This window comes from Schistocerca gregaria, chromosome 9 (genome assembly GCF_023897955.1).
Source record: "Schistocerca gregaria isolate iqSchGreg1 chromosome 9, iqSchGreg1.2, whole genome shotgun sequence".
NCBI lineage: Eukaryota > Metazoa > Arthropoda > Insecta > Orthoptera > Acrididae > Schistocerca > Schistocerca gregaria.
In genome coordinates this window covers 208,498,454-208,515,727 of record NC_064928.1, presented here as the reverse complement: position 1 = coordinate 208,515,727, position 17,274 = coordinate 208,498,454, and the positions used below count along the sequence as shown (strand labels likewise).

The 17,274-nt window shown below is 43.5% G+C and overlaps 1 protein-coding gene across 1 annotated transcript; it reads left to right on the top strand.

The window, feature by feature from the left end:
• The first annotated feature begins 443 nt into the window (after nt 1-443).
• Nucleotides 444-7,737, top strand: LOC126291614 (cuticle protein 65-like). Its single transcript, XM_049985151.1, has 3 exons — nt 444-547; nt 4,622-4,921; nt 7,297-7,737. The coding sequence occupies exons 1-3, from the start codon at nt 536-538 to the stop codon at nt 7,576-7,578; spliced, it is 594 nt and encodes a 197-aa protein (XP_049841108.1). The 5' UTR covers nt 444-535; the 3' UTR covers nt 7,579-7,737.
• Nucleotides 7,738-17,274: the final 9,537 nt, after the last annotated feature.

Sequence of the window (17,274 nt, the reverse complement as noted above, 5' to 3'; positions counted from 1 at the left end):
GTTTGTAAACAATTAAACACCAGTTTCATATTTGTATCTTACTTCTAGCCTGAGTTATCAATTTGTGTTATCAGGGAAAGACTTGTCGGACACCGTGTATAAAGATTTTTAGAGGCGGCAAGAAGTTTGCCTGGTATAGCTAGTTTCTCAATATAACTGCCAGAAGTGTTGGTTACCTGGTTTCCTGATTTCTCCATCTTTGGGGTTTTTTAATGAGCGGGTACCCAATCTGTTAAGACCTGAGCCTCCCCCTGTCCCCCCCCCCCCCCCACATGGGCGGAAAGCGGAGACAGACGCCGACTACTGTGCGTCATCGCGTTGCGTCGCGTGGCACCGCGTGACGTCACAGGCGGGAAGTCGCTCCCGTCGCCTTTCACCCCGCGGGCAGCCGCTCTGTTCTGTCTCTGACGCCGACGCCCTCCGCGGCTGTGAAAGGACGGACACTGGCCGCTATGGCCCACTATATATACTCGCGCAGCGTCCACCCTGGTCATCAGTTCGCCAGCAGCCGCCGCAGCAACCACGCGAGATCGACATGAAGGTCCTGGTGAGTACGCTACCTCTCTCACCGTGCCAAGTGCTGATAGCACAGCACGTGACTCAATGGCCCAGTGCAGGCCTTCCAACTGGACACCACTTCGAAGATTAGCGTGTCCCTGCAGCTTTCCACCTGGGGAAAGAGATCTAACGTGGTATCCGAACCATGTGCAGTGGAGACTCCTCACATCTATGAGAGGTGTTTAGATTAAAGATAGAAAAAATTCGCTGTCCGTTCAGGATTCGTTTTCCCCGTACACACTCTACAACTAGACAACTTGGACCAACATTACTGATCAGTGCAGCAGAGATTATTTTCAGTCTACCGATGCCTTTTTTTCCTGAAGCCGGCCCCAGTGGCCGTGCGGTTCTAGGCGCTGCAGTCCGAAACCACGGGACTGCTACGGTCACAGGATCGAATCCTGCCTCGGGCATGGTTGTGTGTGATGTCCTTAGGTTAGTTAGGTTTAAGTAGTTCTAAGAACGCAGCATGTCATTCTCAATGGAGAGAATTCCGAAGTAAGAGTGATTTCAGGTGTGCCGCAGGGGAGTGTCATAGGACCGTTGCTATTCACAATATACATAAATGACATTGTGGATGACATCGGAAGTTCACCGACGCTTTTTGCAGATGATGCTGTGGTGTATCGAGAGGTTGTAACAGTGGAAAATTGTACTGAAATGCAGGAGGATCTGCAGCGAATTGACGCATGGTGCAGGGAATGGCGATTGAATCTCAATTTAGACAAGTGTAATGCGCTGCGAATACATAGAAAGATAGTTCCCTTATCACTTATGTACAAAATAGCAGGTGAGCAACTGGAAGCAGTTAATTCCATAAATTATCTGGGAGTTCGCATTAGGAGTGATTTAAAATGGAATGACCATATAAAATAAATCGTCGGTAAAGCAGATGCCAAACTGAGATTCTTTGGAAGAATCCTAAGGAAATGCAATCCGAAAACAAAGGAAGTAAGTATTAGTACACTTGTTCTCCCACTGCTTGAATACTGCTCACCAGTGTGGAGTCTTTAGCAGATAGGGTTGATAGAAGAGATAGAGAAGACCTAACGGAGAGCAGTGCGCTTCGTTACAGGATCATTTAGTAATCACGAAAGCGTTACGGAGATGACAGATAAACTCCAGTGGAAGACTCTGCAGGAGAGACGCTCAGTAGCTCGGTACGGGCTTTTGTTGAAGTTTCGAGAACATACCTTCACCGAAGAGTCAAGCAGTATATTGCTCCCTCCTACGTATATCTCGCGAAGAGACCATGAGGATAAAATCAGAGAGATTAGAGCCCACACAGCATACCGACAATCCTTCTTTCCACGAAAAATACGAGACAGGAATAGAAGGAAGAACCGATAGAGGTACTCAAGGTACCCTCCGCCACACACAGTCAGTATGGATGTAGATGTAGATGTAGATTCGTTTTCCCCGTACGCACTCTACAACTAGACTACTTGGACCAACATTATTGACGGTCAGTGGGGCAAAGATTATTTTAACTCCACCTATGCCTTTTTTCCTTAATTATTATTAAATTTATTTATTTACTTTTTTGTGATCCAGATTTCAGCTATTCTACCGTTTTAAATTTATAATGTTTCTTTTTCAAACTGTTTCCTGTGTAAGACAAATTACTTCCTAAGCACAGTCACTGGTAGACATCTTCAATTATAACCGCTTGGTTGCACTTGCAAATTATTTCTTCGTACATCCATATTTAAACTGGACGAATCTGCGACACAACTGGTACAATTTTTATTAATAGTGAAATTCCTCCAACTGTACTTAAGATTTTATATTCACTTCGCTACTAGTTTCGACGTTGCGTCAACGCCATCTTCACGCCCTTACACTTCGATGAAATCAGTTGTGTGTGTCTGTCTAGAATTGCGCGGTGAGACCAACACTTGCTCCACATGGATGGCGGGCAGTATCTGATTATTTAACGACCGATTTTGTAACCTAGAATGTTAAATATGGTGAATCATGATATTAAAATGCAACGTGGATGGGACTGAACATTCCTTGTGTGTGAACAAACGACGTTATATGGTACACTGGTGCATCCAAGCCGTCTCACGATGAAAGTGTAAACACGAAATCAGTGCTTTTTCAGTAAAGTAAATCAAAAAATCAAATTGGTCCGCTAATTGTTTCATTTATTCATAGACAAGATATGCTTGTTCCCGTCCATGTTGGTATCCAGTGTCACGATGCACGATATTTAACTTTATGAGGCTTGTAGGCTATGAACCCGGTCATAAAATAAATTTCTTACAACAACATCCACTCGGTTATTATTCAAGATGTCTACTTCATGTATGTTTTACTAATTTCAGTCCCACTGTGAAGTGGGTCCGCGCGCATTCATTCCTGTCAGGACAATATTATTTCCGTGTCAACCACGTTTTTATCAGTAACAAACCAGGGACTTTATTTCTTTATTGTTGTATCCCCCTCGCCCATGTGGGGGATGAGATAATTACCAACGTTTTTAAAATATATGCGGATGGATGTAATGAAAGTTTTCCATAAACTAAATTTGATTTTCTTCCTTCCTTTTTAAATTTAAAACAGGAAATCTGATAGGTAAAACGATAACGATAAGAACAGATTTAAAACACAATGTAAAACAGTGACAGAAATGAAGCACTGTCTGTCACTGAAAATTGAAAGCCCTGCTTTGAGAAAAATAATTTGTTGTTCGATGGGGGAGTGTTTGGTAGTTTGGTGTGTAGTATGGTAGCAGGGTAGAAGTATGAAGGACTGATGCGTAGTATCATTGGAGACGGACTACAGGTTGCATATTCAGGAAACAAGTTGTTAGAAGTGTCTCGAACATCACAAATGCAGGGGAGAAAAGGAGCAGGGAAAGATAGTCAGGGAGGTGAAGTAAAGCCAGAATTCTTTGTAAAAAGACCGTAGCATTTCACTAAGAAGAGAACATTGCGTCAACCGGGCATTACTGCATAAATTTACGCAACCTACTACCCTCACCTTTCTTAGTATAAGGGGCGATCAAAAGTTTGCTTTTCAGGGCGTTACTTCCGCGATTACAATACGTAGCGCGACTCCTATGCAGGTATATAAGCACCGAAATACCGGAAAGGGATTGGTGTCGCGTTCGTGTCTTTGCGACTTGCATGCAGTAAGTGCAGACAGTGAAATTTGGCGACTTCATTATCAAATGCGTCCAAAGAGGACCAACATGTTGTTACTCTTTACTTGGCTGCCGAAGAACAAGCAACGGTAGACATCCATCTCAAAATAAAGGAGTTGAATAGAGTAAGTAATATGGCGAAAACTACCATCTTGGCATGGTGCAGCAAGTTCAAGATAAACCCCGTCACCTTACTTCAAATTTCGTAACGCAGAAGTTACACTAAGTAATGTGGGAGATACTCAAGACCCAGCCCATTAGTCCTGATCTCTCCCTATGTTATTATCAAACCTCCGGTCCCTCAAAAAACGCCTTCATTGTCTCTGTAAGCCTCAAACATCACATTCGTCTTCCTCCAACGGTTACCTCCTATCATCTAGTGGCCAGTAGTAAATCATATTTTCTAAGTAAAATAAAGGTAGGAGACAGAGAACAGTCTTGTCTTACCCCTTTTCGTAGTCCCATTCAGTTGGAACCTTCACTTTCATTGACACATTTTTACTTTAAATATAATGCGTTTATAAATCGTCAGCTTTTACAGTTCGCTCTCTTTTCCCTAATTGAAGTTGTAAGCTTATTCCAAGCCATATTATAAAATGTGTGAGTTTTCGAGTACAATGAGTTTTCTGAAAGTCCATTAAAGTAAAATTCGAGAGGGATATGAAGAATCAATGTGCGAACCATTTATGACTGGAACAGAAATGGGAGAAGATAATACTGGAGCTCTGAGTACTGTCCTTCACATGGCTTGCATAGTATGGATGTAGATGGACTTGCAGCCTGATACTGTGGACTTTGGGTTGACGTTTCCGACATTCGTCATCTTCAGGCTATTGTAGTACAGATGTAGAAGGACATGTAGGTGATACCGTAGATACTGGGTTGACGTTTCCGACCTTCTTTCTTCCCCAGGCTATCATAGTGCTGGCTCTGGCCACAGTGGCGTTTGCTGAGGAAGAGAAGAAGCAGGAGAAGCGAGGCCTGCTGGGTCTGGGATACGGAGGCTACGGAGGTTATGGAGGATACGGAGGCTATGGAGGCTACGGACACGGCCTGGCCCTGGCCGCCGCCCCCGCAGCCATCGCCGCCCCCGCCATCGCACACGCTCCCGCAGTCGCCGTCGCCGCCGCCCCCGCCATTGCTCATGCCCCCGCAGTAGCAGTCGCTCCAGCCATTGCCCACGCTCCCGCTGCCGTCTCAACTGTCTCGCAGGTACGTATTCTCCTCCATCTACTCACTACAGGTACTCGGACCACATATGTGGCCAATGAAGGTAGCTCTGTTGTCACCACACCAAACTATCCGCACACCAAGCTACAAATTCTTAAATGACAAACACTGCACCTGCCTTTGTGTACCCGTCCGTTTTTTCCCAAATATCGGGTGAGTAAAATAAAGCTGCCTCGGAAAATATTTCATGCACCTTCAGACAGGCAACCAAACTTACATAATCCACATCTGGGCTTTCTTATATTAAAGTAATTGAAATATTTTCTGAGTCAGCTTTATTTGGTCAACGCTGTATACCCTGTATTCTGAACCGCCCTCCCTCATAGCCAAATGCTGTCCTCAATCTTCCATTAACTTGGCTCCGTGTAGCGCATTGAAATTCCTCCCTCCTCTTCACCCATCCTTGAGAACTGTTTTTATGGCCCCATCCAAGTCCACTTGTACTGTGGGACGTTGCATTCACCAGTTCTTTGGGTTTACCCCACAGATATCTATCGCTGTATGTGTTGCCTTCATTTTTGAACTCTTTTATATTTTAGGGCTACTTTTATTTACTTGTATTGGTTGCAGTTACCTTCAACACAGTATATCCGGCCACTTGATTCCGGGGTTACGACGAATATTACCTCCCCACACAATGAATAGCTTATGATAAAAAGTCTTGTAGAGCACCAGTCTGAGAACAGATCCTTGCGATACTGTGAGAAAGTTTCTCCTTTGAAGTTCGTTACCGTTTACTCAAAGGGAGTGTCCTGCCTGCCAGGTAGGATTTCAGCAGCAATATGCTCTACATGGGGACTCCCTTTCTATATTTCTAATAGTTTAAACATCAGCCCTTCGTGCATCATGGAGTCGAATACTGCGCCCTTATACTCTCGGGCATAACGTCTACAGCTTTTGTATGAGCGTTTCTGAATCCGAACTGGAGGTCTAGAAGTAGATGTGCAGCTTTGACGTTGTGCGATAGGCCCACAGAGAATGGTCTCTCAAAACACCAGCATGTCGTCACGCATGTAACAGCTTACCCAGTCTTCCTTTCTTCTTCAAGGACTTCAAATTCTAGCCCTGAACAACTTTTAGTCACCTGCCCTTTCCTAAGCTACCACTTCATTTGTGAGATTCACCCGTCATACCAATTAAATTGTATAATTTTACGAAACTGCGTGCTAAACAAGGATTAGTAGTCACAGTCTTGACAGTAACAGCCAAAGTTCTTCGGCTAGAGCACTGCCTTTCAAATTCAAGTGTTAAAGTTCGAGTCTGCTTCTTCCGTGCCGTTTCATTTTGTCAGAAAGTTTCAAAAACAACCTCTTCATCTCTTTGTAACTACTACAACCATCATCCATTTGAATATGCTAACTATAATCAAGATAAGTCACCCTTCGGATGTATATTATTAACAAGTCTCTCCATTTGGTAGTGAGAATAATTTTTGTTCTAAATCGATTCAGTACCCCTCATTAGGTATCACATCAGCCTATAAAATTTTCAGCACCATTCTCTAACACCACACTTCAACGGATTCTGCAGTCTTTTGTCTAAACTATTTGTCATTTACGTTTCTCTTCTATACAAGGCTGTACTCCAAACAAAATTAAAATTTGCATACGGCGTCAGCAAATTTCTCTTTTCTAGAACCGTTAGTATCAATTTTATATCCTGTTCTTCAAGCAGCGTCAGTTATTTTGGTGCACAAATAACAAAATTCATATACTCGTTTTCTTAATCTAATCCTCTTACCATCACCTGATGTAATTTGCACTCTATTGCCCCTTTCTTATTGATATTCGGCTTACAATCTGTCTTCAATAAACAATTCTTTTCGTTCAAATGCTCATCCAATAACTTTGGTATCGCTTTCAGAATTACGGCGTCACCGGCAAACTCTAAGTTTTTAATTAGTCTCCCGGAACGTTTATTTTGTGATCCAAAATTGTTCAGAGTTTCGTTAAATACAACGTACGAGATAAGATTGGTGGAGCATGGGATTCTTATTTGTGATTCATCACAATATTTGTATTTGTGGTGAAATATCCTCAGGTTATCAGTCGAGTCGTGGCGTCGTGCTATCGCAACGTTTCGACGAGTTTCTTGCTCACCATCTTCAGGTGAAGATGAAAATGTCGAGTTGCAAACTTGTCGGAACATTGAGACAGCACGACACCGCGACACAAACGATAACTGGAAAAGATACCAGTGAAATTCGCCGAGGAAGCATGCATTCCCATAGCGTATTTGCATTTATGGTATGAAAATGATCGCTAACTTGTAGATGATGTGGATGATTACGGTGCAAAGATGCCTAACAGCCTGCTGCTGATCACCTAGCGATGCTTTAACATTCTTCCTCTGGCCAGGTGAGCTACGGCACCACCCACTACGCCCCCGCAGTGGCTAAGGTGGCTGCCGCCCCCGTCGCTGTGGCCGCCCCCGCCATCGCAGCCGCCCCCGCTGTCGGCCTCGGCTACGGACACGGTCTGAGCCTGGGATACGGACACGGGCTGGGATACGGATATGGACAGGGACTGGGCTACGGACACGGTCTCGGTCTGGGATACGCCGCCGCCGCCGCCCCCGCCGTCAGCCTGGGATACGGAGGATACGGACACGGTCTGAGCCTCGGCTACGGCCACCATTAGGGCCTCAAAGAGTGGAGACGACATCGCCCCACAATCACCACCGTCGACGTTCATTGCCCATCATCACAGCACTCAACATGGCCAAACATGTATCACCTTCGATAGTCACTCTGCATCACCACAAAGTTAATAAAAGTATTATTTTGAATACACGTTAAACGAATGAGTCTATTTACTTTTCTTCTTGATTACCTTGTCCTTTACTGTATGGATAAATGATAATGGCGTTCTCTCGGGTAAAATATTCCTGAGGTAAAATTGTCTCCCATTCGGATCTCCGGGCGGGGACTACTCAGGAGGACGTCGTTATCAGGAGAAAGAAAACTGGCGCTCTACGGATCGGAGCGTGGAATGTCAAATCCCTTAATCGGGCAGGTAGGTTAGTAAATTTAAAAAAGAAAATGGCTAGGTTAAAGTTGGATGTTGTTCAATCTTATTACTGAGCAAGCAGTAAAGGAAACAAAAGAAAAATTCGTAGTAGGTATTAAAATCCATGGAGAAGAAATAAAAACTTTGAGGTTCGCCGATGACATTGTAATTCTGTCGGAGACAGCAAAGGACTTGGAAGAGCAGTTGAACGGAATGGACAGTGTCTTGAAAGGAGGATATAAGATTAACCTCAAACAAAAGCAAAACGAGGATAATGGAATGTAGTCGAATTAAGTCGGGTAATGCTGAGGGAATTAGATTAGGAAATGGGACACTTAAAGTAATAAAGGAGTTTTGCTATTTGGGGAGCAAAATAACTGATGATGGTCGAAGTAGAGAGGATATAAAATGTAGACTGGCAATGGCATGGAAAGCGTTTCTGAAGAAGAGAAATTTGTTAATATCGAGTATAAGTGTCAGGAAGTCGTTTCTGAAAGTATCTGTATAGAGTGTAGCCATGTATGGAAGTGAAACGTGGCCAATAAATAGTTTGGACAAGAAGAGAATAGAAGCTTTTGAAATGTGGTGCTACAAAAGAATTCTGAAGATTAGATGGCTAGATCACATAACTAATGAGGAGGTACTGAATAGAATTGGGCAAAAGAGGAGTTTGTAACACTACCAGAAGAAGGGATAGGTTGGTAGGATATCTTCTGAGGCATCAAGGGATCAGATATTTAGTACTAGAGGGCAGCGTGGAGGGTAAAAATCGTAGAGGGAGACCAAGAGATGAATACACTAAGCAGATTCAGAAGTATGTAGGTTGCAGTAGGTACCAGGACATGAAGAAGCTTGCACAGGATAGAGCAGCATGGAGAGCTGCATCAAACCAGTCTTTGGACTGAAGACCACAACAACAACAAGGACGTTTTATAAACGTACTTCACTATATCGTTGCCAGTCCTGAGGCTGGATACTATAAATGAGAAGTTTATATTGATGGTCAGTATGTCCTTGCGCCCGCATCTCGTGGTCGTGCGGTAGCGTTCTCGCTTCCCTCGACCGGGTTCCCGGGTTCGATTCCAGGCGGTGTCAGGGATTTTCTCTGCCTCGTGATGGCTGGGTGTTGTGTGATGTCCTTAGGTTAGTTAGGTTTAAGTAGTTCTAAGTTATAGGGGACTGATGACCATAGATGTTAAGTCCCATAGTGCTCAGAGCCATTTTTATGTCGTTGCGAGAAAAATAATAGTGCTATATTCAAAAGGTATGTGTCTTTCATCAGAGCATTAGGCCGTGCTCCATATATGCTACATCAGGGCTCAAATACGTTTTGCATTTTAATAATAAAATTTTTACTGCTTTTCTTTGACGAATTTAATATATAAAGTGGCAACATTATGTAAATGTATTTAAGCCATTTACTAAATTTTGCGTCGGGGCTTGTCAGAATCATATTAAGTGCTTTCTTCTTTAATATTATTTATTTGCGTACCACAAAATGTTATTTTATTACTATGAGAGCGTGCTGAAGAGTAATGCGTTCAGATTTTTTATTCTGTCCTCAATATCGGTTGAGATACTGCATGTCACGCATATTACTCGGGCGACTTACCCGCTTCGGTGAAGCAAATTGGATTTGTCTCCCTCTAGAGCGTTCCGAGTTGTAGCGTGTGACGTGAAAGTGTGTAACGTAACCATGTCGGAGGGCGACAGACACTTGGAAAATTGGAAGCGCGAATTCCAATAGTTCGCCTACACATGGAGCGCCCTCTCCTCCAGCACGACAATGCAGACAACACACGACCGTTGCGACATCTGCAACAGTCCGACGCCTGGCGCTCTCTGTCACCGATCATCCTCCGTACCTCCCCCATATTCATCTAACTTAAAAAAAAAGAAAAGAAAAACACCTTCGACGACTTCACTTTGATGGTGATGACGCACTGCAAACAGAGGTGAGATCCGAGATCGAGGCTCCGTCAACAAACTTTCTGCAGAATTAAGGTTAGGATCGATTTCTACTCACTGTAATGTAGGGATGTCGGGAATTGGTTTCCCGTTATACTGTTATTTTCCCACCTCCATTTCAACCTGAGCATTAAAATCTCCCTAAATAACCGATTTCTGAAGCAATGAATTTTAGGTTTTTTGTCGCTATTATTTCAGCAATAAACGTAGACATCGTACAAAAATTGAAATAGTCTAAGATTCCTTCGTACTTTTATATTATACGTTCCAAGATACATAGACACGAAATATCAAATAAAATATGCAAATAAAAAAAGTCTGCCCTCCGATCACTGCTTTCCTCGAAAAGTAATTAGGGGCTGAACACTACAAAAAATCCGCCAGTACTCCACTACTGGTTCTAATTGTTTCAATCTGTGCTCAAAAAGCACACGAATAGTCAGTGACAAAGGGTGGAAACTTAGGTTGTAGACTCTATTTTCCTTGTGAAGAGACCAACAGCAAATCATTTATATTCTTATTGCAAACAGTGAATGAATTGCTAAGTTTTTAATTTATTCTTTTGCCATAACATAATTTCTCTTTTATTAGTACATAGGAATGACAGACAAATAATAAGCTTTCTTGTGAAATTTGTTGACTGTTGTTAGACCATTAACACGTCACATCTGGTAATGTCAGCCAGCGTCGGGCTGTCTTTACCAGATACGACGTGTTAATGGTCTAACAACTTCCAGCTTTGTACTCGATAATGACTTAAAAGCCGAAATCCAGGTCCTACAGAAGAAAAATACAGTAACGTTCAGTCAAATGGCGGTGCATTCTTTAAAAAAAAATACTTTGTGCTTGAACTTTCATGGCACTTTAGGTATTTTCCAGAAAAAAGTCTCGTACGAGAAAATGGATATTTAAGATACGACAGTTTAAATGCTTACCTTTAGCATATACTTAACTTTAACATGTACTTAACTTTAACACATTTGAATAACAACCTGATTCTAATACACAAGTACATTTTAATAGGCTTCTGAATTCACCCTCGTATCAGTGGAAGTTCAAAAACATAACAAATAAAATTTTTTGTACATGTCAAATTTGATCATTTTTTTCAGTTATTATTGCCTGCAGTTCTTGCTGTAGGTACACTTCTCTTCATAAGTAAAAGAGTTTCAAACCATACTTACAGGTGTATGAAACTCTAGAATTTATATAATTTATGAAAAAATGAAGGAGCTGTTACATTTTGAACTTCGTATTTAGAAAAAATTCAGATTTTATAGTTAATTATCTCAATTTTCACCACAGTTTTAATAGATCTGGACTATTCTGTAGTTTTGCATTAAGGAGTTTGTGTTTATTAAACACGCCAATTTTGAAAGTAATAGGATATTTATTTTTGATGTTACATGTCCATAAGTACAGAAATTTGTTCTTTGCGGGAAATTGCCGTTAAAGTTTCTGCTTCCATTTGGCATTCTTTTATAACTGTCCAGCACCATAAGCAGGTTCTTTTTCATTTTATGAATCACTTTTCTTCTTTTTCACATTCCCATGATTCACTCTTCTTGATTATACCACCTCCAAAAATGATTTATCTGTTTTCACTGCACGCTCTCTGTCTATTACATACAAAGCTTTTATACAGTTCACTCCGGGCTTAATTCCCATTTTCTCTAACACATATTTCCTGCTCTGTACACAATCATAAAAACATGAAACTGCATCATAAACACCAATAGCAAGTGCATTTCTTCCCACGAATATGGTTTTTGGATATCTTTCCCGTTCTCATTCGTTAAAACATTCATTTGGGTTTTGGGTACCGCCATTAAGGCCATTTCTTGAATAAGTTTTCATTTGCAAGGTCCATTACAGCAGTTGGTAGAGAATTCCTGTGATGTATGCGGAAGAAGTGCGAAGTGGTGTGGCGCTGCATCTTGGTACAGTTACGGCCAAATACAGTGCCTCATAATCTCTCAACTACATATGTTTTATACATCAAACTATTCAGGAAGATGTGCGCTACAAAAGAGGCATATTTTTGAAAAATTGAATTTTTAAAAAACGTTTACGTCCTACCCCTTTCTTTCCATAATATCTAAGTTTTTAATGTGAAAAATAATATTTCTGATAAAACTTTGTAGGTGTTTTTGCCATAAACTACTGATTGTAGGTTACAATTAGTGAGCATTTCTTTCTTCAAACATTTTTAACCCTCTCTCTCTCTCTCTCTCTCTCTCTCTCTCTCTCTCTACATATATATATATATATATATATATATATATATATATATATATAGCTAATAAAATACAACTATACAAGTAAAATACCACTGTTTTCTCCTGTAGTTAATACATTATCCGGACGGTTTCTCTGGTATAGTTACTAGTTACTGTCGACTCCATAGGTGCATGAACTATCTATACAGGGTGTTACAAAAAGGCACGGCCAAACTTTCAGGAAACATTCCTGACACACAAAGAAAGAAAATATGTTATGGGGACATGTGTCCGGAAACGCTTACTTTCCATGTTAGAGTTCATTTTATTACTTCTCTTCAAATCACATTATTCATGGAATGGAAACACACAGCAACAGAACGTACCAGCGTGACTTCAAACACTTTGTTACAGGAAATGTTCAAAATGTCCTCCGTTAGCGAGGATACATGCATCCACCCTCCGTCGCATGGAATCCCTGATGCGCTGATGCAGCCCTGGAGAATGGCGTATTGTATCACAGCCGTCCACAATACGAGCACGAAGAGTCTCTACATTTGGTACCGGGGTTGCGTAGACAAGAGCTTTCAAATGCCCCCATAAATGAAAGTCAACACGGTTGAGGTCAGGAGGGCGTGGAGGCCATGGAATTGGCCCGCCTCTACCAATCCATCGGTCACCGAGTCTGTTGTTCAGAAGCGTACGAACACTTCGACTGTAATGTGCAGGAGCTCCATCGTGCATGAACCACATGTTGTGTTGTACTTGTAAAGGCAGATGTTCTAGCAGCACAGGTAGAGTATCCCTATGAAAACATGATAACGTGCTCCATCGAGCGTAGGCGGAAGAAACTATAATGAGCTGTAACATGGAAATTAAGCGTTTCCGGACACATGTCCACATAACATATTTTCTTTATTTGTGTGTGTGAGGAATGTTTCCAGAAAGTTTGGCATTACCTTTTTGTAACACCCTGTATAGACACATGTCCAGGAAAGATCACTTGTAACGCCTGGAGATAGGACGTTCATATTTACAGGACATGTACATCACTATGTTCTGCAGAAATGATAAGCTTTTGAAACACGTCGGTCTGCGGGATCAAGGTCGATGTCGACATCGCGGCCCAAAGCCACCTACCGGTAAAATACGCCTGAGGCTCTCGCTGCCGCTGTAGACCGAAGATAAGGGATCCGAGTCACTTGAGCAGATGCGCCGGATGCCTCGCTGAAGCACGCGCGTACCGTAACGACAAACCAGCGGCAGAAAGTGATGCATGCGTTCGGGAAATTGCTCCTCGTGCGGAGCAATGTGTTTCGGTAGTGCAACAGGTGTGTGCAGAATGGTTGATTGAAGAGCGTAGAACACGACGAGATAGGCCAGGTCGGACCATCCAGACACCCCCTCCCGAGAAGATTGACACCTCATCCGAATTGCATTGAAGGACAGATATGCGTTTCCTCGGCTGTCGTGCAACTGTGGAACAGTGTAACACATCGTAAACTGTCTGAGGTCATAGCCACGTGTTACGGCTTGGGTAACGTGCGCGTTGTCCACTTCTCCTCCTACGTTTCATAAATGTGCAGAACCATGCTAAACGTCACTGGGGACAGGAATGGCGTCCGATAATTTTTTTTGACGAACCCAGGTACTCTGTTTGAAAATGATAGCCGGCCGCCGTGGCCGAGCGTTCTAGACGCCTTAGTTTGGAACCGCGCGACCGCTACAGTCGTAGGTTCGAATCCTGCCTCGGGCATATTCTTAGGTTAGTTAGGTTTAAGTAGTTCTAAGTTCTAGGAGACTGATGATCTCAGATGTTAAGTCCCATAGAGATCAGAGCTATTTAAACCATTTGAAAGTGATGGCTTCAGTTTTGTTAGCCACGGATAGGGGGAGCGACGTCACTGTGACATCACTAGACGTAAAGCGCCGACTACACGCTTTACGGTGTGGGGTGGCATTGGCTACAGCCACAAAATCACAGTTGGTGCGTGTCCAGGGCACTGTAACCAGTGTGATCTACGTGAACTACATATTTCGACCCATATCCACATCCTTTCTGCACAACATCCCAGACGCTATTTTTCAGCAGGACAATGCACGACCACACGTAGCTGCTCGAACACGTGCCTTCTCGGTGTCAGAGGATGTCAGCCCTTTGCCCTGGCCCAGCAGATCACCAGACTAATATAAATTATGTGGGACACTGTGAAAATGGTTCAAATGGCTCTAAGCACTGTGGGACTTAACATCATCAGTCCCCTAGACTCAGAATTACTTAAACCTAACTAACCCAAAGACATCACACACATCCATGCCTGAGGCAGGATTCTAACCTGTGACCGTAGCAGCAGCGCAGTTCCAGACTGAAGCGCCTAGAATCGATAGGCCACAGCGGCCGGCGACACTGTGAAATGACGGGTGGAATACTATGAACCAATGCCAAACACCATAGAGGAGTTTTTGAACCAGTTGAATGCTTCATGGATATATATACCGCAGGACGCCATTCGCGCCTTGTACGCGTCGATACCATCACGCATGGAACAAGTTATGGGGGCCCATGCGGACCTGGTGCCTACTAGGCAAAGGGACACACACTGAACCGAGGCGGCTAAAATACTAATCATTTTTGCAGAACATATTAATCTACATATCTTGACAATATGTTTTTTTCTGAGTATGAGTATAAATGTACGGAACGCTCATAGCGCGAGCCGATTTTTATAGTTTTAACAAGTAACCTGGTGAATTTCGCAATCTGCTAATGCAGTGATATAAGACGTGTCGAGAGTTTACATAATGGTCAGAGACAACCTGCTCGACTTTATGTCGCAACTTGAGAGAGAGAGAGAGAAAGGCAGTAGCCGGGTGCCCCAGGCTTGCGGCTCCTGAAAGGAAACCGCCGGCCGTGACTCGGGAGCTCCAGACCCGAGGGCAAGGTTTTCCCGGCGCCTGCGCTGCTCGGTCAGGAGAACGGCTGAATCACCAGTCCGTTGTTCTGCTCCATAGCTGCTCAATCTACGTAGCTGCAGCGGGCGATACCACGAAGGTAGCTCCACTACTGGCCATTAAAATTGCGACACCACGAAGATGACATGATACGGACGCGAAATTTAACCGACAGGAAGAAGATGCTGTGATATGCAAATGCTTAGCTTTTCAGAGCATTCACACAAGGTAGGCGACGGTGGCGACACCTACAACGTGCTGACATGAGGAAGGTTTCCAACGGATTTCTCATACACAAACAGCAGTTAACAGGCGTTGCCTGGTGAAACGTTGTTGGAGGAGAAATGCGTACCATCATGTTTCCAACATCGTATCGCGACATTGCTGCTCGCGTTGGTCGAGATCCAGTGCCTGTTAGCAGAATACGGAATCGGTGGGTTCAGGAGGGTAATACGGAAAGCCGTGCTGGATCCCAATGGCCTCGTATCACTAGCAGTCAAGATGACATGCATCTTATCCGCATGTCTGTAACAGATCGTGCAGCCCCGTCTCGATCCCTGAGTCAACAGATGGGGACGTTTCAAGACAACAACCATCTGCACGAAGAGTTTGACGACGTTTGTAGCAGCATGGACTATCAGCACGGAAACCGTGGCTGCGGTTAACCTTGACGCTGCATACAGACAGGAGCACCTGCAATTATGTACCCAACGACGAACCTGGCTGCACGAATGGCAAAACGTCATTTTTCGGATGAATCCAGGTTCTTTTTACAGCATCATGATGGTCGCATACGTGTTTGCTGACATAGCGATGAACGCATATTGGAAGGATGTATTCGTCATCGCCACACTGGCGTATCACCAGGCGTGATGGTATGGCGCGCCATTGGTTACACGGCTCGGCCCGCTCTTGTTCGCACTGACGACACTTTGCATAGTGGAATTTACATTTCAGACGTGTTACGACCCGTGGCTCTAAATTTCATTCGATCCCTGCGAAACCCTATATTTCAGCAGGATAACGCACGACCGCATGTTGCAGGTCCTGTACGGGCCTTTCTGGATACAGAAAATGTTGAGCTGCTGCTCTGGCCAGTACATTCTCCAGATCTCTCAGCATTTGGAAACGTCCGGTCAATGCTGGCCGAGCAACTGGCTCATCACAATACGCCAGTCACTACTCCTGATGAACTGTGGTATCGTGTTGAAGCTGCATGGGCAGCTATACCTGTACACGCCATCCAAGTTCTGTTTGAATCAATGCCCAGGCGAAAGAAACAGACAGCCAAGGAGACCCAAGAAGCGTTGGAGGGATGGACTCCATGAAGATTTAAACCAAGCATCAATAGATGTGGACGAATGGCGGATAGCAGCAATGGACAGAATACAGTAGAGGAGGAAACTTGTAGATGCGTGCGGTCCACTGGGCCTGACCACATAGTAGTAGTAGTAGTAGTATCTTAAAAAAGGGTGATGCTACCCAAACATCCTGCTGCTAAACTGAATGAAACCACTGGCTGAAGGAATTGTAGGCACATTTCAACGTGGTTTCGTCCCCGGACAGTCTACCATTGACCAAATACTTACATTGAGGCAGCTGACAGAAAAATTATATGAATTCAATCGGGAACTGCACCTCATAAGCGGCAAGCTTATGACAGCATTGACCGCTTTACATTATGGGATACATAATTGCAGCTTGCTACTCCCTGTCAACGTGTCAACCAACCATCACCTCGTTTCACTATCCAAAATGGACTGAGGAGATCCACTGCCGTTATTACGGACAGAGGTGGTTGTTCTGGGTACTGATTTCTCACGAGCTATGCACCCAAACTGCATGAAAATGTAATGACATGTCAGTTCTAGTACAATATATTTGTCCAATGGATACTCGTTTATCACTTGCATTTTTTCTTGGTGTAGCAATTTTAATGGCTAGTTGTGTACATCCTCAGATATGCCCGTTGGATGCGGTCTCTCACGTGACAACTTAGAACACCTCCCTTACATACATAACCTTCGATACCTTGGTATCATTTTCGCCTCCGCCGCCATCTATCTTCGGCGTACCCTCCAAGATCGTGCACAGGTGCTTCCATTGCCCTTAAGTACCGGACAAAGCCTTCATTCCGGGTTCTGATACTTTCTTACAGAGTGTACGCTCTTCTACATCTGCGTGATTA